Source organism: Mesoplodon bidens (assembly GCF_964165515.1).
Source record: "Mesoplodon bidens genome assembly, chromosome: 9".
Classification (NCBI taxonomy): Eukaryota; Metazoa; Chordata; class Mammalia; order Artiodactyla; family Ziphiidae; genus Mesoplodon; species Mesoplodon bidens.
This window is the reverse complement of record NC_138166.1, coordinates 62,431,854-62,457,258: the sequence shown is the minus strand read 5'-3', so window position 1 is coordinate 62,457,258 and position 25,405 is coordinate 62,431,854. Positions and strand designations below refer to the sequence as shown.

At 39.0% G+C, this 25,405-nt stretch overlaps 1 protein-coding gene across 1 annotated transcript; it reads left to right on the top strand.

The window, feature by feature from the left end:
* Positions 1-142: 142 nt before the first annotated feature.
* KBTBD2 (kelch repeat and BTB domain containing 2) lies at positions 143-23,384 on the top strand. The gene is made up of 4 exons (XM_081244911.1): positions 143-620; positions 12,559-13,071; positions 18,323-18,488; positions 20,690-23,384. Exons 2-4 carry the CDS (start codon positions 12,902-12,904, stop codon positions 22,223-22,225), a joined length of 1,872 nt encoding a protein of 623 aa, XP_081101037.1. The 5' UTR covers positions 143-620; positions 12,559-12,901; the 3' UTR covers positions 22,226-23,384.
* The last annotated feature ends 2,021 nt before the right edge of the window (positions 23,385-25,405 follow it).

Below are 25,405 nucleotides of genomic sequence, written 5' to 3'. Positions count from 1 at the left end.
CCTGCGCGGACCCAATTGTTTTGGCTTTCCGGTGGGATCCGGCAAAGGAAAAGGGCGGGGAAGCGGGGGGAAGCGAGGGTAAGGGCGGGCGGTGGGGGGGGCGTCTCAAGAACCCGGGAAACTGCAAAATTGACGTTTGTGCCGCTAGACGCGGGCGAGCAGCGGAAAGGGAAACCTGGCGAAGGCTGGCCCACCGTCTGCTGTCCGCGCGTTCCCGGGCCTCAGAAGGGGCCCGCCAAGGGGGCGAGAGCGCGCCGCAGGGGCGGGGCAGGAGCGACTAGTCGGGCGTTTCGCGGCCCCGGGGCTGACGAGGCGGCGCGGGCAGGCTGCGCGGCTCCCGTGGGAGGAGTCTGGCGGTGGTCGGGCCTTGTGGAGAGTGCAGCTGCGCCCAGAGAGGACGCTGCTTTCCGCTCAGGACGGACTGACCGAGGGAGGGCACGAGGGGAAACCGGAAGGAAGGGGAGGCGGCGGCGCCAGCCTTCCTCGGAGGGAAGCAGAAGCGAGACCCCGGCCCTAGCCGCGGCAGCAGGGCCACGCCCCCGCCGCCGCGCGTGAGGGGCCCAGTGTCTTCGTGGCCACCGGCCGCATCGGATCCCAATCCTCGGGACTGAGGGACTCGGGTGAGCAGGCGTCGCCAGCGCCGGGCGGGGGTACCTGGGGACGACCTGTGGAGGAATTAGGGGAGGAGGGCCGCGGCGGGAGGGGGCTCGGCCCTTTGTGGCTCGGCGGGGGGCGGCGGCGGCGGCGGCATCTTTCAAACCGGAGACGCTTCCGCTGCGGGCGGGGGAGGGGCGCGGGCGGCTGGCGCCTCCCTCCACCCCCGGCGGCGGCCCCTCTGCGGCTCTGCCTCCGGCCGGTGCTTGGGGCAGCGGCGGCGGGGCTTGCCACTCGCGGGGGCGTTTCCGGACGCGGGTCTCCCAGGCGGCGCCCTGGCCCCGTCTGGCGCCCGCATTGCCAAAATGAAGCTGCTTCCCTTAAGGACTCGCGGCGTCTTCGCGAGACGGTGGGCAGTAGGAGGGCAAGACCTTCCTTGCATTTTTTTCCCGGTACTTTTGAAGTAACCAAGAGATGTCTAGATTAACTGAGGCCCCATTGTGATCTGATGATTTTAAAAAGAAAGCAGAAACTGCCCTTTGAAACGGAAAATTCTGTACGTATTTACTTTAGACTGTGAAATCGCTAACTTATTTGAACTCGACCACCTTTCTCTCCCTATGAATTGAGAAACCGTGAAGTGGAAGAATATCCCTTAGTTTGATGTGGAGCGGTTATTTTGAGTTAACGGGTTTTTTATTTCTCGTTTGTTGATCTAAGATCTCTTTTTATACTACCTCAAAGAGAGAATAATATACCCTCCACAGATCTCTAGAATTGTCCGATGCCACGATTGCCCCTTCAAATGAAAATAGAAAAAGAATCTAAAAATGTAAAATTAACTATGAAAGGGTATGTTTGTGTGAAATATCTATTTTCTGTATCAGTAGTGTTATAAAAACGTAGGGTACAGGACTGGTCACGTGTTGTTGACACATGAATCTGTACGTCTGGCTCACTTAGCATTCAGGCATTCAGAAACAACCCTATCAGCAATGTGGTCTGACTAAAATTTTATTTTCTTCTATTGAGGCAACCAGTTAACTGGGTGGAATTAACAAAGTGGTTTTCTTTCTCTCTCTTTTTTTTTTAAGACAGGGTGGGGTTTTTTTTCCCTCCTTCCCGCTGTGTTGTGAATTTTTGCCTGAATTTGAGTGGTATGGACTTCAAATCTCGCAATTGTGAGTGACTTACTTTAGTTAACCTTTGGTAAGGACCTTTTTCCTGACTTTTTTTAGAAGGACTTTTTCTGACTGAAAGTAAATCGAAAAGACAAACCAGTCAGTTGTTTTCCAGTCTTGATGATGTAGAATTTTCCTAACGTTAAGCTTACTTCTTCACTTTGATCTTTTGTTGGTCCGGTGTTTATTGAAGTCGCGTTAGATTGGGCCCTGAAATTCTCAAGAGGTTGTTGTCCTCAGTAAACAGTACAGGGCTATGGCATTTCTGTTGAGCTTGCTTTATAGTTCGTGCTTTTCCACATAGTTCTATTTTCTCTACAGTTTTGTAAGAAGAGTTCTAAGTGCTATAACGCTTCTCTCCTTTTTGCTCTCATAAGCATTACCATAAAATCTGTTAGCTTTGATTATTCACATGCCCTTTAAGGAGATGGGTGGGAATAAAGGTGTCATAGTGCTTTAGTCCACACTTCTCCATATGTTTTCTTCTGGTTAATGGAAATAACGAGCTGTCTCATAAAATCCAAATATTGAGCACTGAATGTGTTTAAAGTGGATGGTAGGGACTTCTCTGGTGGTGCAGTGGTTAAGAATCCACCTGCCAGTGCAGGGGACACAGGTTCCATCCCTGATCTGGGAAGATCCCACATGACGCGGAACAACTAAGCCCACGCGCCACAACTGCTGAGCCCACGTGCTGCAACTACTGAAGCCCGCGCGCCTAGAGCCTGTGCTCTGAAACAAGAGAAGCCACCACAGTCAGAAGCCTGTGCACCGCAACGAAGAGTAGCCCCTGTTTGCCACAACTAGAGAAATCCCATGCGCAGCAACAAAGACCCAATACAGCCAAAAAAAAAAAAAAAAAAAGTAAAGTGGATGGTAAATTCATAGAAACTTGAATGCAGTCACAAAAGCCAAAAAATACTTTGATTTTCCCAAAGATTTTACTAGCATACTTAGAAAAGAGTTGTATTTTTTTCTTGCTCTCGTTCCTAAGCCCAGGAAAAAGGATTGGTCCTGCTATCATAAAAAATATGAATGAAAATGTCAAAGTCCTTCATTATATCTTAGTCTTATCATTTTCAGTTTTGTGGAGTTTGAATAGAGCAGATGATATTTAAATAACTCAGGGTATTGGAAATAAGTTGATTTCAAGTAACTTTTTTTTTTTTTTTGCGGTACGCGGGCCTCTCACTTGTTGTGGCCTCTCCCGTTGCGGAGCACAGGCTCCGGACGCACAGGCTCAGCGGCCATGGCTCACGGGCCCAGCCGCTCCGCGGCATGTGGGATCTTCCCGGACCTGGGCATGAACCCGTGTCCCCTGCATCGGCAGGCGGACTCTCAACCACTGCGCCACCAGGGAAGCCTTCAAGTAACTTTTTAAGTATATGAAGTTTACTCCTGGTTCCCTTGCTGGTTTTTTCAGTACCTAGATTCCTCTGTGTGGAAAGAAGGGATTATTGTAGAAAATGTGGAGAAGTTGTAATCATTTAATGAGAGATGCTTTTTAAAGTCTTCCCTTTTTTTTTCAGCTCCACTCCCATACCTCTGACAAGTGGGAACATGTAGTCGGTTCCATGATAGACAGGGGATTCTAAGTATTGCTAATTCCTCCCCCCCTTTTTTTTAAAGAAACTGAGAAATTTAAATAGTCATAATCATCGTTAAGCAGCTATGCCCTTAATGACCTCATGAATATATTTACTATCTGGGAAATATTTTCTTCTGCTGTTGTGATTGAAAAAAATCATTGATTTGGTGGAAAATGAAATCCCATTGAAAAGATGAAGGTCAGTTTTGCTTTAGTCTATACTTCTCCAGCTTTCTTAAATCTATGCAGAGCTGAGAAGAAAAAAGTGATATCCAAAATGACATACTACACTCATATAATTATTCTATCACAGATGGTGTCTCCTTTATGTTCTTGTTTAATTTTTTTTTAAGTGAGATAACTTATTATTCATAATGTAGAACAGGAGCTTATTCTTGTGACCTGAATTTACTTAGGGTACTGAGCATAATTAACTTGATGGAGCCATGTAGTTTTTTCAGTATAGTTGGAAAGGAGGAGCACAAAGGAATAGACCTAGGCTCTGAATTTGATTAGAGTAGATGAAGCTGTACTGAAATTTATCAAACTTGATACATTATTTAAAAGGCAGGGCGTTTGGTCTTTTTTTTTTTTTTTTTTCCTTTGGCTTCATTGGGTCTTCATTGCTGCACACGGGCTTTCTCTAGTTGTGGCGAGCGGGGGCTACTCTTTGTTGCGCTGCGCAGGCTGCTTCTTGCGGTGGCTTCTCTTGTTGTGGAGCACGGGCTCTAGGCACGTGGGCTTCAGTAGTTGCAGCGTGTGGGCTCAGTAGTTGTGGCTCTCGGGCTCCAGAGCGCAGGCTCCGTAGTTTTGGTGCATGGGCTTAGTTGTCCCGTGACATGTGGGATCTTCCCAGACCAGGGCTCGAACCCATGTCCCCTGCATTGGCAGGTGGCTTCTTAACCACTGAGCCACCAGGGAAGTTCAGGTGTTTGTTTTTTAATTGATGCTTGTCACGACTCCAAAAATTTCTGTTTGTGTAGTGGTTGACAATCAATCTGAAGATCAGGTGGTCTTCCAAACATTCTCAACTGTCAGGGTTGTTTTGGTAACTTGAAAGCAAAGTATTTCTGGCACCAATATTTTGTCCTCCCTAAGGAGAAACCTGTTTTCTCACTGAAATGAAGAAAGGCTTGTTTTATGACTGGTATCATTTAGTTTTTCTGCATGGGCATCAGCCTTCTCAAGGTTAGTCTTTGTTGTACTAGTTTGTTTCATGATTTGTACCATCAAAATACTCCCTAAAATCTTTGAATAAATTTCTCTTATCTAAAATATTCACCCAGTGTGAAAAGAGAACTGTGTTTGAGTGTTGAGACCCTGTAATTGGGACCCTTAGACCTGTATAGGTGTGAAGTTCTGAAAGTCAGGAAAGTGCTACAAAAACTTGACCAGTGAGTGCGTTAATAAAAATAAATGCAAATTTTTTTTGCACACAGTAGTAGTGTTGTGTGTCAGGCAGCACTGTTCCAAGCTCTTCATAGAACTCATTTAATCCTTAATCCATTGAGAAGAATTCTATTTTTATCCCCCATTTTACAGATGAGCATACTACAGGACAGAAGGTGGTCACACAACTAGTAAGGTGCAGAACTGGGATTTCAACCCAAGTAATTTGGCTCCACAGTTCACGCTCTTAATTTTTTGGCAATACATGAAATTCAGAATGCTCTGGATTCTTTCTAACAAAAGTTTTCGATCTTCTGTATTGACATTTGTAGCACTGGAAGACGGAGCATCACCTAAGTTAATAATATACAGCTTGAAAATGCTTCATACAGATGATAACCTGTAGCCCACTGCCCTTCCTTTTTATCACTGTTTTATCCTTACTGTGTAATTTTTGTGCAGTCCTTGTTTGCAGCCTCCTCTCCGTCTTTTTATCCTTCCTCATTTCACATATACAGCTCAGTTAATTGCTGAGCAGTCTCATATTCACAATCAGTAGTTATTTAATCCTTTATTCTTTCCTTTATCCTCCAGGTCTTCCCTGTATAACATTGGAAAAGCTTGTTTTGTATGTTTGAGTTTCTATAGCTACTCTGTGGAAGGGCACTACAAATGACACACCTATGGGATGAAAACTAGATTTCAAAGTGAAGTTAGACACATCTGCTTCCCCTAATAAAAAACCACTGCCATCAACCTCTGAAACCTGTGAAAGTATTTGGAGTTATTTTTTTAAATTTTAATATTTCATACCTTTTTCCAATTAATCTTGATTCCTGTTCCTTGAATATCAGTATTTAGATCCTATAAAATTTATTGTTACTATTATTTTTAAATTATGAGTATTATAGTAGCATTTACTTTGTGTAAATTTTCTTTGCAGATACACTTTTGGGCATATTTTAGCTTTTGCAGCCTAAGGACTTCAACAGTTTTTTTTATAGGAAAGTGAAGTGAGGATTTCAGACAACCAGCGTAAACTTCTGGAGTACAACTGACCCTTGAACAACTTAGGGTCGGGGCGCCAACACTCCTAATACTAGAAAATCTGCATGTAGCTTATAGTCAGCCCTCCAAATTCTATGTTCTTCCATATCTGTGGTTCCGCATCTGAGGATTCAACCAACTGCAGATCGTGTAGTGCTGTAGTATTTACCATTGAAAAAAATTGGACCTGTGTAGTTCAAACCCCTGCTGTTCAAGGGTCAGCTGTACAGGTACTTTGAAAGTTGGATTTTTCTACAATTTGATTCTATGGTGAAAATGAAAAACAAGTTAGCTCTGTGAAAATTTACTTTATAGTCGCATTGATTATTCAAAGGGAGGAAAACCTATTGAAATAACTTTCCATGAGAGGTGTTTCAGATTTTTAAGTAGAATTGTATATATTGATATGTATTGTTGACTGATTTAATCCTAATAACCATTTAATAATAGAATGTTTGTTTTGAAACTGTTTTGTGTGGTGGAATTCACTCAGTAGAACCTTGTAGGCTTGGGTATCCTAGAGCAGCGGTCCCCAACCTTTTTGGCACCAGGGACTGGTTCCATGGAAGACAGTTTTTCCATGGGCGGGGATGGGGTGGGGAGGCGATGGTTCAGGCGGTCAGGCTGCCCTCCTGCTGTGTGGCCAGGTTCCTAACAGGCTGGGGACCAGTACCAGTCCACGACCCGGGGATTGGGGTCCCCTATCCTAGAGAAAATGTTAGGATCAAAGTTTTGGCTTTTCCTTTTTTCTCTCAATCTCAGGCAATTTATAAATTTTCTGCTCTTATAAGAAGCTCTTAGATTTAAAAATAAGTTGGTCTTTGTTCTGTACTTATTTGCAGGAAGTCGGTAAAAAGGAAAGGATATCATCCTATGTATAGCATTCTAACCTTATTCATTGCTGTTATTCTCTGCTACCAAACAGATCAATCAAAAATATTGAATTGAGCGCAGAACTTAGAAAAAAAGTAAGAATGTGCATAGTTTTAATGCCAGAGTACATTGTACTTCATTAGATTCTGAATTTCGTTATATTGTGTTTGTATGACTCCCATTTAATTCTTATTCTAGTTGGTTTTTTTCGCTGTGGAATATGTTCTAACAACCAGCTTTAAAATACAGGAATGAATGAATGAATGAATGAATGAATGAATAAATAAATACATACATACGTACATACATACATACAAACAAACAGGACTTTTCTATTAATCTTGAGGTGCCTGGTACCAGGAAATGTGGCAAGTAATAGTGGTTTCCCAGTCTTTGGCCCTTGGTTCATCTAATGAATCCATGTGTTCACTAAATGTCTTTACACATTGTCTTGTATACATCTTCTATTTTTCAAATATATGTAAATATGTTGTAGTTGATAAAAAAAAAAGAGAGAAAGTGTTTTTGACTCTAAAATAGTTTTTTCTCATTGTGAGTTTTTCCCAGCAGATTATCTTTAGGAAAAAAGTCCTTTTTTTCTAAGCTTAATAAAGGATACTCACACTAGATTAAAAAAAAAAAGTGTTTCAAAAGTCCACTGAGCCTGTAGTAAGTGGGGAAAGCGGTTGTGTGATTAGGGTAAGAGACATTAAAATATTTCAGTTGAAACATGGGATATATACAGGTTAGATTAAGAATTATATTTAGGACTTACCTGGTGGTGCAGTGGTTAAGAATCTGCCTGCCAATGCAGGGGACACGGCTTTGAGCCCTGCTCCCGGAAGATCCCACGTGCCGCGGAGCAACTAAGCCTGTGCGCCACAACTACTGAGCCCGCGCGCCTAGAGCCAGTGCTCCACAAGAGAAGCCACTGCTATGAGAAGCCCGTGCAGCGCAACGAAGAGTAGCCCCCGCTCGCCGCAACTAGAGAAAGCGCGCGTGCAGCAACAAAGACCCAACACAGCCATAAATAAATAAATAAATTTATAAGAATTTTATTTAATTCAACTTTCAAGCATTTGAGGTTTGTGTGTTTTCCTTGTTTGTGTGATCTGAAGGGAAAACAATCTTCTAGGAAAAACAGCTTGAGACACGTATTTTTGTCACTGATTTTTTTTTAATTTCTTAATATTTGATCAAGAAACAGCCTGAAGCAGAGATTGGTACATTTGGCCTGCAGTCTGTTTCTGTAAATAACATTTTATTGAAACAGTCATGTCCATTTATTTACAGGTTGACTTTTGCTGCTTTCAGGCTACAGTAGATTAAGCATTTGGGACAGAGAGCTTAATGGCTTGCAAAGCCTAAAATATTTTGTCTTTATGATGAGAAAAGAGAGTAGTATGCCTTTTGAAAGTTTGGGTTTTATAATTGAATAATCATCGCATATGTTAACAAAATTCAGAAGGTTTAAATAGGTCTTCATTAAGTTTTTCCTTCCTCTGCAATGTGAACCACTGTTAGCAATGGGGACAAGTGCCAATTGCCTCCTTTCCTCGTTTTACTTGTGCTACAGTTGTTCTTATGGTAAAGAATAAAATTTTCTTGTATTATGTCTCTATCAAAAGTTTGGAAATGAAAGATCACTACAGCTAGATTTTATTCATTTGCCTGCCTCTTTTTGTTTTTGAGTTTGTCTAGAATAATTGGTTTTTAAAACACCCTGTTTTTAAATGATAGTCGTGTTTTGGCTCTGGTAAGAGTAAATGCACTTGGTGGTTTGGAGCTCTAGTGGTTGGCAACTCTCAGTCTGAGTCCTTAGAGTACAATACAATGACCAGCCCTTAGTAAATACTCAAACATTTGTTGAGTTAAATTTAAGTAGCCATTAATTTATAATAGAAAATTAAACAATTTCATTGATACCTGAGAATTACTAAGCCTGAGGATGCTAAATTCTACAGACAGCAGGGAGTATGACTGTTTTTTTGAACCTAATTTTAGGCATAACACAGAATGATATATGGTACGATATATTTATTTAAAGGAAAATTCATAAAATGTGTCAAATCATTGGTTATTAAGTAATATAGTACAGACATTGTGAAATGTTTCAGAGTATGTAGGATATTGATTTTAAGTTTTTTTTTTTTCTGGAACAAGTTGGGAAATTATCTAAGTTTTATTTTTAGGAGAGAAGGAATCTTGTTATAAAAAATATGTTATGGGCATTTAAGGTGGTTGTCGTTGATCATCTTAAACTTTGCCATTTTTCACATTTTTATTTAATACATTTTGAAGTCTATGTTCCCAGAGAAGGGACACTGAATTTTATTTTGGATTGTACTAGATACAGATCAGTTTAAGTTTACTTAATACGATGTCTGAATGACTTTCTTTTTCTGCCTATTTTCATATTAAGATATCATAAATAAAAATTACTTTATTAGGAAGAAATGTACTCTAGATTTCAGAGGAAGGGGTGGGAATAGGGTGTATAAAGCAGTGACAATGAGATTATATAAAGTTGGCTCACCATGTAGTATTCTAAAAGCAGACTTCAGTTTTAATACAGTTTCATGCGTATGATAAAAAGAAATCAAATCTAGCAAAACTGAGACAAATTCAGTGGGGCTCAAAAAAGTCACTGCAAAAAAATCAGGTCATAGCATGAGGTCACAGAAATGACCAGAGTGAACCTGTACAGCTACCCTGCAAGGAATTCTGGAGTCTAATCTAAATCCATCCCTGCACTGGCCACCAGTTCCTGTCACCTGGTTTAAATATGGATGGGGGGGCTTCCCTGGTGGCCCAGTGGTTAAGCATCCACCTGCCAGGGGACACGGGTTCGATCCCTGGCCCAGGAAGATCCCACATGCTGCAGAGCAGCTAAGCCTGTGCACCACAACTGCTGAGCCCGTGTGCCACAACTGCTGAAGCCCATGTGCCTAGAGCCTGTGCTCCACAGCAAGAGAAGCCACCACAATGAGAAGCCCGTGCACCACAACGAAGAGTAACCCCTGCTCGCCGCAATCAGAGAAAAGCCTGCACGCAGCAACAAAGACCCAACGCAGCCAAAAATAAAGTAAAATAATTTTAAAAAAATAATAATAATAAATAAATACGGATGGGGACAATTTTGGGTCCTGCAGCTGGGGTTAGGACTTATGGTCTATTAATACATGCATTTCTGTAAGATAAATTTTTAGAGGTAGAATTGAAAGATTGAGGTATTAAGCATTTTCAATGCCAAATATATCTTCTATAATACTTCATTTGCAATCTGAAATTCAAAAACCTCTTAAAATGAAGTTAAAAAATTATTTTTTGCAAAACTTGACCTGAAGTAACATAAGACTGTGTATAGTATTATTTTTCACACTGTGCATATTTCCCTCAGTGAGAATAGTAGGATGTTCAGTTCTGGAGCTCTGCCCCAGACCCTTTGTAATACATGATATATGTACCACATTACCTCTGTGAGATCTGAAAAATTCTAAATTCTAGAACACAGCTGGCTCCAAGAGTTTGTTTGTTTGTTTTTGTTTGTTTGTCTGCATTGGGTCTTCATTGCTGATCACGGGCTTTTCTCTAGTTGCAGTGAGCAGGGGCTACTTTTAGTTGCGGTGTGTGGGCTTCTCATTGCCGTGGCTTGTCTTTGTTGCGGAGCGCGGGCTCTAGGCACGCAGGCTTCAGGAGTTGTGGCACGTGAGCTCTAGAGTACAGGCTCAGGAGTTGTGGCACACAGGCTTAGTTGCTCCACGGCATGTGGGATCTTCCTGGACCAGGGTTTGAGCCCGTGTCCCCTGCATTGGCAGGTGGATTCTTTTTTTTTTTTTTTTTTTTTTAGTTTATTTATTTATCTATTTTTGGCTGCATTGGGTCTTCATTGTTGGGTCTTCGTTGCTGCACATGGGCTTTCTCTAGTTGTGGCAAGCGGGGGCTACTCTTCGTTGTGGTGCATGGGCTTCTCATTGCAGTGGCTTCTCTTGTTACAGAGCTTGGGCTCTAGGTGCGCAGGCTTCAGTAGTTGTGGCACGCAGGCTCAGTAGTTGTGGCTCGTGGGCTCTAGAGCACAGGCTCAGTAGTTGTGGCGCACGGCCTTAGTTGCTCCGTGGCATGTGGGATCTTCCCGGACCAGGGCTCGAACCTGTGTCCCCTGCATTGGCAGGTGGATTCTTAACCACTGCATCACCATGGAAGTCCCAAGAGTTTTGATTAAGGGCTTGTACATATGTATCAACTTATACTCCTCTGTAAGAATGCTCGTTTTCCGACACGCTCACTAACACTGGGCCTTGCTGCATTATTAATATGTGAAAATAGCCAGTGATTTTAGGTATTATTAGCTTTAGAGGTTATAATAGTAAACTTAGATCTATAGCGTAACTTTCAGATTTGGAAGAGCAAAGTCATTACCTTAAATGACCCAAAGTCTCTGCCTTTGCACCTGTTTTGGTTACCTCCATATAGTTAACTTGGCTGGAAATTTGACAGTCTACGTCAAGTTTGCAGTTTATGTAATAGTATAGTTTGGCAGGAAGTACAATGTGATCTTCTCTTTGACATATGGGTGATATTTTTGTGAGAAAAAATATTAGTGGTTCCAGTGATGGTCAAATATATTTATAGGTTTCATGTCAACAGCACTTGACTTTCTGATTATGGAGCTGAGTCATCTAATTCTGATTATGGAGCTGAGTCATCTAATTAGGAAATAGGTGATAGTTTTTAACTGTTACTAGCACTGTATATTCTATATGTTTTTCCTGATTTGTAATTCCTTTGCCATATGTTGTAAATACTGATTTCTAAATAACATTTTAAATTAAACTTTAATGCAGCTGGAATTTCTTTTGATGAATCGTATGCAGTATGACTAAAACTTTGGTGGGTTTTTTTTTTCCTCCAGTGGGTAACCAGTTGTTCCAACGTTATTTGTTGAAATAACCCAGTCTTCTAGTTTGAAATGACTTATCTTTATCATATCTAATGTCTTTTTTTTAACATGGATGTATTGTATTTACTTATTGTATTTGCTTATTTTTGTTTACTTGGGTTTATTGTAGAATTGTAATACATTTTAATATTTGTTAAGAGTATGAGGAAAAACTTGTCCTCCCTTCCCCTCAAATATCTTGGCAGTATTTGTGAATTCTTGCAGATGAATCTTCTGCAAGTTGGATTTGTATTAAATTTACACATTTTGAGAACATTAATATCTGTATAGTATGAAGTTTTCATGTAGGAATACATTCCTCTATTTTATCATGTTTTATGTTTCATTTTTCAGTAAAATTGTATGTTCTTATAAAGATTTCTAGGAAGGAACCACTGTACAGAGAGATATGTTGTATTTATCTCTGTTATAGGATTGACATGCAAATTTTATAATATAGTTTATGCTTTGGAAATAAACAAATTCAATCTATTTATCATATAGTTTAAGTAATTTAAATATAAAGGCTGTGTGAATACATTTAAATTATACTCCCCAAATGAGAATCTCCTTGCAAGAGAAAGGGGTTTTTTTTTCCTCTTCAATTACAGTCATGTATTGCTCCTAAACAAATAAGTAGGAGATTTGGCTTTGCTGGTAATTGAAATTATTTATTTTTAAAGAACTTTTTAAAAAATGTATGCTTATTGATGTGTTCCTTATTTTCTAGAATGTTTATATTTTGTATAGAAGGCAAAAAATTAACTTAAAACCACAAATGTAATAAACTTGTTAAATGTCCCTTTTCTCATGTTTCATTTTTATGGTAATGTCTAAAGTTGAACTTCAAAAAAATATAATTCATATTTAAGTCTGCGATTTTAAACATTGTATTCTAAAAATGTACTGACCTAGATACTCGTAACTGAACTTTTTTTTCTTTTTAGTTACTCCAGAGGACCCACAGAACATAAGATGTTGCCACAAAATCTACCTCGTATGTTATTCTCTTCCACTCATGAGTTGAACACCAGTTACAAATTTGAGCAAGATATCTGCAGACTGTGTTGAAAAACTCTGAAGAACCTAATTAACACAGGATGACCTGGTAGTGATTCTAAGCCTAAAAAGATACTGCTCATTAGTGAATGTGTCAATCTTGGTTCTGAATGCTGCAGATAACAGCAAGCAGAGTTTCTCCTTTCTTTATTTCTGAAGCATTCACTTGACCTTCCATCAGTAAGACTGACTTTTCTAATCTGTTCCTGGATATATTAATGGAATACAGTCATGTCCACTCAAGACGAGAAGCAGATCAATACTGAATATGCTGTGTCCTTGTTGGAACAGTTAAAACTGTTTTATGAACAGCAGTTGTTTACGGACATAGTGTTAATTGTCGAGGGCACCGAATTCCCTTGTCATAAGATGGTTCTTGCAACATGTAGTTCTTATTTTAGGTAAGTACTGTAATCTTGGGTAGTTTGTAATTTCAAATGCAGAATGTTAGCTTGTTTTAATCTTTTAATAGGAATTCTTTTAAACATTATTTAAATTTTTTTTAAAAGTTAGGTGTCTTAATGTTTTGCTTAAATTTTCTATTTGGGGGCTTCCCTGGTGGCGCAGTGGTTGAGAGTCCGCCTGCCGATGCAGGGGACACGGGTTTGTGCCCGGGTCCGGGAAGATCCCACATGCCGCGGAGCGGCCAGGCACGTGAGCCATGGCCGCTGAGCCTGCGCGTCCAGAGCCTGTGCTCCGCAAGGGGAGAGGCCACAACAGGGGGAGGCCACAACAGTGAGAGGCCTGCGTACCGCAAAAAAAAAAAAAAAAAAAAAAAAAAAATTCTGTTTGGGTGATATAGTGCTTGTCAAATCACCTCCTTGCGTGTGTAAGTAAGGGGCAGGTGAAAGAAGTTTTTACAAAGGATTAAATACAAGAAATTTGTTGAAATTAACTAAGGTAAACTTTTAATGATGGGGAGGCAAAAAGCTTCAGAATACTATTTTTTCATTGAAAGCAAAAAACGAATGGGGTAATTTTCACTTACTCTTAAGATTTTAAAATGTTAAATTTAGAAAACAGTCATCATTTATAAATTTAAGAGTTACAGGAGGCTTAATAATAACTTTTAAAAGATAATTGGTACTGTTTAGACATGTTAAGGACTTTTATTTCCTTTGCAAAAATGAGTTCCTTTTCTCACTCTTGGTTTCTTTCATCATTTGTGCTATCGTTTTAGCCGTACCAGACTCCTTGCCAGATTGAAATAGTTAATAATGTTTTTGTTCTCTATGCCTTAGAATTTATAAGTTGATTTAGTTATTTGTTTGCTAATTACAAATAAATAAAGCTTAACTTTACATTTTTATGATCTTTTGCAACTTTTAATCTTTTTAAGGTAGGTTTCCCTTTATTATGTGTTTCATGGGAAGAAAAGAATTAAGGCGTAGAAATTCCTATATTTGGTCTCTGCCCTTAGGTTGAATTTTTACTTAATATTTGGAAGGGACAGGGAGAATAAAGATGAATGAAATGTGGACCAGTATATTCCTGCTACAAATCTTAGCTGGCATAAGTGGAGATCAGCAATGAAAGTTATTTTCTGCTGCTCATTAGTGGCAGCTGTAGACAGGACAGGTTTAATCTTGACTTTTCAAGGCTAACATACACAAAGGTGTAGAAACTTAACATTCCTTAGTATAACACATCTCATGATGATTTTAGAAGCTAAGGCCCAAATGTCAGTTGCCTTGCTCTGCCTGCCATTGTTTCAGGTTTAGCTGTGGATATTTCATGCAATTTCAGACATTGATTTTCTTATCTTAGGAAGCTTAGCATATTTGCAAACAGTGGTTCTAGAGAATCTAATGGATCTAGAGGATGCTCAGAATCCTCTTGTGCTTCTACAAATAGAGATTCTTGGATTTCAAACCTAGAAATTATGATTCAGTGGGTCTGAGTTAGAGTTTCAGGATTTGTATGTTTGAGAGCTTCCCAGATGATTGTGATGGTCAGGTTTTTTTGTTTGTTTTTGTTTTTTCATATTTACTGACTTAGTAGATGGTGTTAGAAATTCAAGGTTATAGATTCAAACCTGGGTCCGTTAGTTCTTCCTTTTTAATGGTTATTAATTACAAATTGATTATCCATTATTGGAATGAGCTAGCTATATGCTTTAGTTGTAGATTTTCAGATTGATATTTGTAATCATAGAGTAGAATCTTTTGTGGTAATATTTTAGCAGTCATCTTGTGTAACTTTTAAACCTATGCAGAAAGTCTATCTCCATATTTTCTGAATTGTCATCATCTTTATCAGGAAGTAACAACACATGGGTTTATGGGTTAGGTATCTTACCTTTTTTCTTCCTCGATAAGTCTGTTTTTTATTGTATAGATAAAACACTATTCTTTAAATTCTCTAGCCCTGAGGTTATTATTTATCTTTAATTGGATTGGAATTGGTTTTCCTGAAGACCAAGAAGTTTAAGTATTTCATTAATGTTACAATCTTAAAAACAACACATTCTCTTTAAGGCTGCTGTTATTATCACTAACTGGTTCCCTTCTTTAGCATCCTTGGTGTTCTGAGAGAATATATTCTTCCTAAAGCAAATCAGATACTAAGAAGTAGAAATAATAGTAGAAAGAGTAGTCCTATCCATGTTTGGGCTTAAAGCCATCCATCTTTAAAATCCTGTGTCTGGGCCAGTTTCATAATCCACAAGACAAAGACACTTATATATTAATTTTTCTTCCCATATATATCTTTTCTCCGGACTGGGTAGATTATTGTTATTGTATATTCCCACAATAATAACCTGATTTTCTCCCAAGTATTCTTCAACTGGATTCTGCTTTCAGGTTTGTAGATTTCGGTATCCTTACATATAATGTTGCTATCAATCTTTATCATTAGAAATTTACTATTAGAAATTTTGCCTTTTGAAATAGATACATTCCTCCTTTGTAGTTTACCAGTTCCATCCCACTAAGAATCAGAAGAACTTCTGAAATCCAGAGAACCTCTGAAATGGTAGTTTCTTCTTCTTGGTAACATATACACTTCATTTTAGACCCTAAATGAAGGGGATTACTTGAGAATTACTCAACACCTCTTCCACTATGGTAATTCAGCCTCCTATAATATTATGCAATTCAGTATTTACTCTTTCTTTAAAATGTCTGTTTAAGATTTTTATAATCAAGTTGGCTAGGCTTCTACTAATCTTTGGTCTTCAGGAAGCATAGTTCCTTCACAGAAGTCCATTATTCTGGTGTCATAAACCATAGTCTAGAATAACCAGTCTCAGTGTCATCTGTACAGTCAGCTGTTCCCTTGCCCTACTTCCTCTTCCAAAGTTAACTACCTTCTACTGGCACAGACAGAAAAGCACATGACCCCTAAATCTTCCATTTTTACTCAGAGCTCCTATAGTTCTTTTCAGGTTGCTTTTGTTATTTCCCATTCTCCCGTGTCACACAAGTGAAGCCAGTAGCAATTGGTGTTTTTATTAGTTTCTTGTCACATCTTGGGTATTTTTCAACAGCACTTCCTAATCTCTGTTACTTGGTTGGGTTTATTTATGGCCATTCTGTATTCTTTGGGAGGAGGTTATCAACCACCCTGGTTGATGTTTTTGCCACTCTTCCATTCCCTAACTGCCTGAAGTTTCGTTGCTGTTCTTACTGCTCATTCTGAGCTACACTAGAAATCACCAGTGCCTTCCTAATTGCTTTTGCAATGTTTGTTATCCTTGACTCTACAGTTTTTGACACCCTACCTCTCTTGCCCTGAGTAGCATTGTCCTGACTGGCTTGTTCTTATTTCTCTGATGAATGTTTCTCAACCTTCTGTCATTCTTTTTTCTTCTAATTGAACTCTACCTCAGGTTGTCATTGGGATTCTGGGTGGGTTTCTTTTAGTTTTTTAGTCTCTCTCAGATAACTTTCTTGGCTTTAACACATGTCATTTTGTAGATAATTCACAGTCTTCTGCATTAATGCCTGACCTTCAGAGTTCCAGTTGTATTAAACACTTAACTGATTATTGTATTACTTCCATTTGACTCAGCTGCTCGCACCTCAAATTAAACATACCTAAAATTTAACTCACCTTTTTTGCAAGATTAACTGTTTTCCTTGACCTTATAATTTTTCTCTCAATGGTTAACAATATTTTTTCAGGTACTTATTTGAAGATAAACAGATAGCTTTGATTCTTTCCCTGTCTACTTCCTACTCTAGTCTATTCCGTACATTCAGAAAATCACCGGATCTTGTTGGTTTTTTGTAAAAGCTTTTGTATCCATTTCTGCCACCATACCTCAGGTGGTTCTTCTTTCTAATCTAGATTATTGCAGTAGCCTCAGAACCCTTTTTCCTATCTCCAGCCTTTGGCCCTTGAGGTCTGTCAGTACAAAATATTCATCCTAGAATACATTTTATAATGCTAATAAATCCATGCTGAAAACCCTTCAGTGAATCCTTCTTCACTATCTACAATAAAAAGCTCAGACTCTTATGTCTGTGTGTGGTTTTTTTTGGGGGGGCCATGCTGAGGGGCTTGCGGATCTTACCCCAACCAGGGTTTTGAACTCGGGCCCCGGCAGTGAAAGCACTGGGTCCTAACCACTAGACTGCCAGGGAATTCCCTCCTATATCTCATTTTTAAATCCCTCTGTGGGACTTCCCTGGTGGTCCAGTGGTTAAGGCTCTGTGCTGTCCATGCAAGAGGCGCCAGTTTGATCCCCTGGTCGGGGAACTGAGAATCTCACATGCTGCACGGCCAAAAAAAAAAAAAAAACCTCTGTGATCTGACTGCCACTCATCTTTCCGATGTTTTGCATGAGCCCTTATGTTCAGCAATGTCACTGGGAAAAACAGTTCTTATGTTCTACCCTGACTTACTGTTTTATCCATTTTAAAGCCTTTCTCATCTTCTTGTCCTTGAGGTTGCCCAGGCTAGTTCTTGTGCTACCCACTTATGATCACTATAGGCATTTCTGTACATGCAACAATATTCTGTTTTGTTTTTTTACCTCTTCCATGTATATGGGCATTTTACTTTGTATTCTCCACAACACTAATTGCCTTTCCAGCATATTTTCCTGCATGTAATTTTTAGGAAACTGTTCTGCATATTTTTAGGAAATCATTTGAGTAAATGAAATTTTTAACGGCTTTATTGAGATCAAGTTTACACACAATTAAATGAATTTTAGTATATTTAAAGGGCTGTACAACCATCTTTACAATTTAATTTGAAACATTCCCATCACTTTGTGCCCATTTACGGTCACTCACTGTTCTTACCCACAGCCCTAGGCAACCACTAATCTCCCTTCTGCCTCTATATATTTGCTTTGGGGGGACATTTCATATAAATGGAATCATACAGTATGTGGTCTTTTGTATCTGCCTTTTTTCACTGAGCATAATGATTTTGAGGTTTGTGTTGTAGTACGTATAATAGAGTTCCTTTTTATTGCTGAATTCCTGTATGACTATAAGGATTAAATTAATTTTGATGTTATCAGAATGGCATGGTGGAACAGTTTGGTATATCTTTGGCACTGGATTATAATTTTCTGTTGTCTCCCTTGAAAACTTTCCCTATAAGTTGTCCATCAGCAAATACCCTAAATAAACATCCCATGTTGTCTAGTTTTTCTTTTTAGCCTTACATTTGTTTTCCCCATCTCTACTATAGGGCCATGTTCATGAGTGGACTAAGTGAAAGCAAACAGACACACATACACCTGAGGAATGTGGATTCAGCCACCTTACAGATAATAATAACGTACGCATACACGGGTAACCTGGCAATAAATGACAGCACTGTAGAACAACTTTACGAAACAGCTTGCTTCCTGCAGGTAAGCGGTTTTTTCAGTGTCTTATAGCTATATAATTTTATTGCAGATTTTAGAAGGTAAAAGTTTTCTCTTTTGAAAATATGTAAGGGAAAAACAATAGGATTTGATCAGCTAATAAACTTAGTTTTATGATGGGAACTCGACTAAAAAGGTGAAAATTTCATATTAGTTTCATATTCTGCCTAATATACCACAGGGTTTAGATTTCAAGTAAAGGAAATTTTTAACAGCATTTGTTAAATTTAAGTGCTTCAGTTTTTTGGCTAGAAGCTTAGCTGTGCTAATTTTTTATGGTATTTTCACAGAAAACGTCAAGATTCTTATGGAAGTTATCAAACATAAATGTTTATAATAGCCATGAGACCTTACTGAGCTATTAAGGAGAATTAAACTAAAAAGTGATGATTGATATATTTACATACGATAAACTATTTCACTGTGTTTCCCCTTCAACTTTTTTTCTTTTTTGGCCGTGCTGCGTGGCTTGCAGGATCTTAGTTCCCTGACCAGGGATGGAACCTGGGGCCCCTGCAGTAAAAGTGCAGAATCTTAACCACTGAACCACCAGGGAATGCCCCCCTTCAACATTTCTTTTAATTTTAAGAGGAATATAAAAATATTTTCCTCATTTTCTCCAAAGGGAGAAATAAAGTTTCTCCAAAGGGAGAAACTTTAAAGGTTAAATTCTGGGAGTACAGTTCATGATACCTAGTAGGTACTTGATAAATGTGTGCTGAATAAATGTGAATGATGCCAGTCGAATGCCAGTTTCTGGGTGTAACTCTGGGAACCAGAACTCAGTCTGTCCGTGCCTTAAGTACCTGTCTTCCTTTTTAGTTCTGTATTCTTCCCCCCGCCCCCCCATAAATTGTGCAGTGTCCTACTATACCTATAACTCGGGGGACACTGAAGCCATGGTAGCTTCCTGGTGCTTTAGAATGGAAGACATTCACATCCTAAATCCAAACCTAAAAGGGAGAAATGCCTACTGTAAGAACTGTCTTTCTTCCATAGCTTATATGTTTTCATTACCTTTTTAAATTTTTTAACAATTCTAAAAGCACGTTTTTTTAGAATTGCTAAAAAAATTGAGGAATTTTAAGAAAGTTGGATTCCAGAACACTGTTATTATAGTGATACCTTTCCTTATAATTTTTTCTATCATGTTAATGAAACCTATAGGCATATGCTTGACCAAATGCAAAACAGGACTCTGCCTCGGGGAGTAAGTTGCCCTGGCAAGCCTGGGAATGTGGCATTTTGTGACTACCAACATGGCTTTTATTATTAACCACATGAAATGATGTTTTTATATGCCAGATTCTGTACTAATGCTTTATATAGGTTCTCATGTAATCCTTAAAATAATCACTTGTAAGGAAGGATTTCCCCATCCTATACAGGAGAAAACTGAGGCTTAGAGAAGTAAAGCTACTTGTCTGATACTGTACAAGTGTTGACTGGCCAACCCAGGTTTTGAATCCAAGCAACCTGACTTCTTATCACAAACTGCTTCTAGTCAATCACTGTGACGTTGAATAAGTATAGTAGGTAGCACTTCTGACTCAACTGAGATCTACTGTTTCTTAAGAAACAACAAATCTAGGAAAGTCAGAGTGGCTAAGATGGGTCGTTTAAATGTAGGTAATTTGTAATTGCACATGAATATATTCTTTTGATTGATTATCCTACTGCTCCACGTAAGAAAGGCAAATAATAACTACTGTTAGGCATTGTGTATGATTTTCTGCTTCTATATGACTGTCTTGTCCATGTTGAGAAAACCAGAATCCAGCTTCTCAACAGTAATCATTTCCTATACTGATTAACATTGTTTTCATTTGGTTCTCTCAATTACATATTTTGCTAGGCTTTAAAAAAAATACATAACTTATGCATGAATTAATTTCTTTCCCTTTCCCTTTAAGGCTGTTTAGGTTTTTAAGAGCCTATTTAATGTTATACTACTGACTCCTAAATAGGGCAGTTAAGTAGGCCACTGGACAGGAAGACGAAATGCAAAACTATGCATAGTCTTCTAATTTTATTATTACTGGAAGACATTCTCTCTTAGCCCAAACATGTGTATCTAAAAATAAAAACTACAGTATAGGGACCTGATTAATATACCTGTGTGTTACATAAAAATAAAATTTGTCTAGCCTGCCTTTATCAGCCTTTTTTTTTTTTTCCCATTTTAGGTAGAAGATGTGTTACAGCGTTGTCGAGAATATTTAATTAAAAAGATAAACGCAGAGAACTGTGTGCGATTGTTGAGTTTTGCTGATCTGTTCAGTTGTGAGGAATTAAAACAAAGTGCTAAAAGGATGGTGGAGCACAAGTTCACTGCTGTGTATCACCAGGAAGCTTTCATGCAGCTGTCACATGACTTACTGATAGACATTCTCAGTAGTGACAATTTGAACGTAGAAAAGGAGGAGACAGTTCGTGAAGCTGCTATGCTGTGGTTAGAGTACAACACAGAATCACGATCCCAGTATTTGTCTTCAGTTCTTAGCCAAATCAGAATTGATGCACTTTCAGAAGTAACACAGAGAGCTTGGTTTCAAGGTCTGCCACCCAATGATAAGTCTGTAGTTGTTCAAGGTCTGTATAAGTCCATGCCCAAGTTTTTCAAACCAAGACTTGGAATGACTAAAGAAGAGATGATGATTTTCATTGAAGCATCTTCAGAAAATCCTTGTAGTCTTTACTCTTCTGTCTGTTACAGCCCCCAAGCAGAAAAAGTTTACAAGCTATGCAGCCCACCAGCTGATTTACATAAGGTTGGGACCGTTGTAACTCCCGATAATGACATCTATATAGCAGGTGGTCAAGTTCCTCTGAAAAACACAAAAACAAATCACAGTAAAACAAGCAAACTTCAGACTGCCTTTAGAACTGTGAATTGCTTTTACTGGTTTGATGCACAGCAAAATACCTGGTTTCCAAAGACCCCGATGCTTTTTGTCCGCGTAAAGCCATCTTTGGTTTGCTGTGAAGGCTATATCTATGCAATTGGAGGAGATAGTGTAGGTGGAGAACTTAACCGGAGGACCGTAGAAAGATATGACACTGAGAAAGATGAATGGACAATGGTAAGCCCTTTGCCTTGTGCTTGGCAGTGGAGTGCAGCAGTTGTGGTTCATGACTGCATTTATGTGATGACACTGAACCTCATGTATTGTTATTTTCCAAGGTCTGATTCATGGGTAGAAATGGCCATGAGACAGACTAGCAGGTCTTTTGCTTCAGCTGCAGCTTTCGGTGATAAAATTTTCTATATTGGAGGGTTACACATTGCTACCAATTCTGGCATAAGACTCCCCTCTGGCACTGTAGATGGGTCTTCAGTAACTGTGGAAATCTATGATGTGAATAAAAATGAGTGGAAAATGGCAGCCAACATCCCTGCTAAGAGGTACTCAGATCCCTGTGTTAGAGCTGTTGTGATCTCAAATTCTCTATGTGTGTTTATGCGAGAAACCCACTTAAATGAGAGAGCTAAATATGTCACTTACCAATACGATCTGGAACTTGACCGGTGGTCTCTGCGGCAGCATATATCTGAACGTGTACTGTGGGACTTAGGGAGAGATTTTCGATGCACTGTGGGGAAACTTTATCCATCCTGCCTTGAAGAATCTCCATGGAAACCACCAACGTATCTTTTTTCACCGGATGGAACAGAGGAGTTTGAACTGGATGGAGAAATGGTTGCACTACCATCTGTATAGTAAGGAGTTCAGGGAGTGCACGCCTCATCTATTTGCTTTGTCATTTTCTTTGCTAAATGAGAGAGGCTATGAAAGGACTGAATATGAGTACATAAAAATCTATCTTTGATAAATTTTATTTTTATGCCCTACGTAATATTTGCATCAGTATAATATATATCAGTGAGTCTTAAGAAAGATATGCTTCCATAATATGAAATAGATTATCCAATAATTGAGAAACTTTTATGTGTATCATGAGAGCATAAAAATCTGGATTATCTAACATTGTTAGCCCTGTGTATGTACAGTTCCAAAAGTTCTCTTATTAAAGTAGTTTCCTGTTCCTAGTGTGGTATATCGCAAATTATGCTGAGGTTATTTTATTACATGTATTTCATTCCTGTGCTTCTGTTCTGAAGTCCTGGAATAGTTTTTTCGGTGTAGTTAATTGAGCTGCACTTAACACTAACATCCATGTTGGTATAGAAATGTTGTCTAAATCCTATAGTTGAGGAAGATCTTCCATTTTATGGTATTGCACAGGGAAAGTATGACTGCAGGATCAGTCTAACTATTAGGTGCATGTATTCTCTTTTCACTAACTTATACTTGTCTATCTAGAATACAGGTCTTCCAATCAGCTGGTCATTTACCAGGTGTGGACTTAAGTTGCTGGGCTTGCAATAAGAATTGCTAGTCCCTCATTGTGCGGGTCTGTGTGGAGCTTTAATCAGTAAATGCCTCCACTTTCTGTATTACATTAACATTGGCTCATGCATATAACTACCTGCTGCTGTTGTATTTCTCCATCTTAAAGATTTAGAGTGGGTTAACCAGGTCATTACATCTTAATTTAATAACAAACATTACTGTAGAGTGATTGTGTATAGATATTCGTTAGCTGTCAGGGTGTGTTTTTTTTTAACCTGTTGTGTGTGGGGGGTAGGATTAGAAAGGTGAACTGTTCAGGAATTCTCTGCACTAGCGGTGCAGAAGAGCAGATAACTAGTGCTGCTCTGGCATTAATCCCAGGAACCACTAGCAGTAGCGGGGTGCCGCCAATCTAACATGAGCACAGGTGCTTCATGACAAACATTACTAGCATGTTCAACTGCATAATGTTCTGGCACTGTATTTTGAATGACATTAATTTATTAAATAAATTGTATATATTCAATATCTGTTTTTCTTTTGTGATGGGAATTGTGTGCTTTTAGTTTTAGTTTTATGGGGTCAGCTTAGTTTGTTACAGGCGATTTCTTCAGAATTTTGTTGATATGATATTTGTCTGATTTGAGCCTTACTGTAGGAACACAAATTACATAAAAAGTAAGAGGGAAACCAGAGCCTAATGTTAAAAAAAAAAAAGATTTTTAGTTATTTGAATGGGCCTTGTCCTCTTTCACATACGGTTTTTTTCTGCCTCAATCACTCTTCCCCTTTGACTGGTTAGCTCTCAGGTGATTATACATCCTAGTTTGTGCCTGTTTTCCCTTTCACTTTGAAGAGTGTCCCTGTTTGGGTAGTAAATGATATGGTAACCCTGGTTGAATTCAGTTTACACTTCAGGTAACTTCCTCCAACTGGCTTAAAAAAAAAAAATTCTATTGATACTACCATGAGTTCCCTTTGTTTACCTCTCAACTGTGGGACTTCCCTGGTGGTCCAGTGGTTAAGAGTCTGTGCTCCCAATGCAGGGGGCCTGGGTTCCATCCCTGGTCAGGGAACTAGATCCTCCATGCTGCAACTAAAAACAAAAACAAAAAAGATCCTGCAAGCCACAACTAAGACCCGGTGCAGCCAAATAAATAAATAAATATTTAAAAATTTTTTTTGAAAAAGAATAAATCTCAATGGTACCCCATATTACCTAATACTCGTTAAACTATCTATCTTATACTTATCGATTGTTTTCACCACTGCTGTGAGGGCAAGGGCTTGTGTCTACCCTATTTCTGCATCCTCAACATCTAATAATGCCTGTCACATAGTAGGCATGCAATAAAACCTGTATAAAGGCATGCATAGGTCACAAGGGGAATTTGAATTACAGTAAATCATTCAGACCACTATTTTGGAATTGTAGTAATTATTGGAGTATCTGACAGTATGGAAAAGGATTTGTCAGTAGATTAACATCAAATGAGCTGGCATTAAAAACAAACTTTCCGGGGCTTCCCTGGTGGCGCAGTGGTTAAGAATCCACCTGCCCATGCAGGGGACATGGGTTCGGTCGCTGGTCTGGGAAGATCTGGCATGCCGCAGAGCAACTAAGCCCGTGTGCCACAACTACTGAGCCTGCGCTCTAGCGCCTGTGAGCCACAGCTACTGAAGCCTGCAAGCCACAGCTACTGAAGCCTGCATGCCACAACTACTGAAGCCTGTGCACCTAGAGCCTGTGCTCTGCAACAAGAGAAGCCACCACAATGAAGTGCGTGCACTTCAGCGAAGAGTAGCCCCCGCTCACCACAACTAGAGAAAGCCCGCACGCAGCAACGAAGACCCAATGCAGCCAAAGACAATAAATAAAATAAAATTAAAATTAAAACACAAACTTTCCAAAACAACAAAAAACCCCACAAACTTTCCAACAATATAAAAAGGATTTAACCAAGTGGGGTTTATCTCAGGAATGAAAGGTTGGTTTAACATCTGAAAATCACATAATATAACATATTAACAGAATAAAGGAGAAAAATCGTATCATTTCAGTAGACACAAAAATTATTTGACAAAATCCAAGGACCATTTGTGATATATATATATTCATAGAAGTAATAGAAGAAACAGATTAATTCCTCTATAATGAGGGAGTAGGGAAAACTTTCCTCATAATAGCTCAAATTCCAGAAGTAATATGACAAAATGTAATTTCACATACAAAAAAATAAAACTTTGGTATAGAGTAAGACACCTAGGCAAGACACCATAGGCAAAGTAAGAAGACAAATAACAACAGGAAAAAAAAATTCAAGTGGTAGTATCTCTAATATCTTTAAAGAGCTTTTAAAAATAAAAAGGCCAAGAACTATAAGAAATTGAGCCTCTGAGGTGAAAAATAAACCATATAATATATGCTAAGAGAAACACACAATAAAACCAACACTGAGATACTATTTATCATATATTAAATTGGCAAAAATCCAAAAGTTTGAATACTGTTGGTGGAGAAACAAGCACACCCATACATTCCTCATA

Coding starts and splice junctions, on each gene's coding strand:
- KBTBD2 (XM_081244911.1), top strand. CDS start 12,902: ATGTCCACTCAAGACGAGAAGCAGATCAATACTGAATATGCTGTGTCC. Junction 13,072..18,322: donor ACATGTAGTTCTTATTTTAG/GTAAGTACTGTA, acceptor TCTCTACTATAG/GGCCATGTTCATGAGTGGAC. Junction 18,489..20,689: donor AAACAGCTTGCTTCCTGCAG/GTAAGCGGTTTT, acceptor TTCCCATTTTAG/GTAGAAGATGTGTTACAGCG.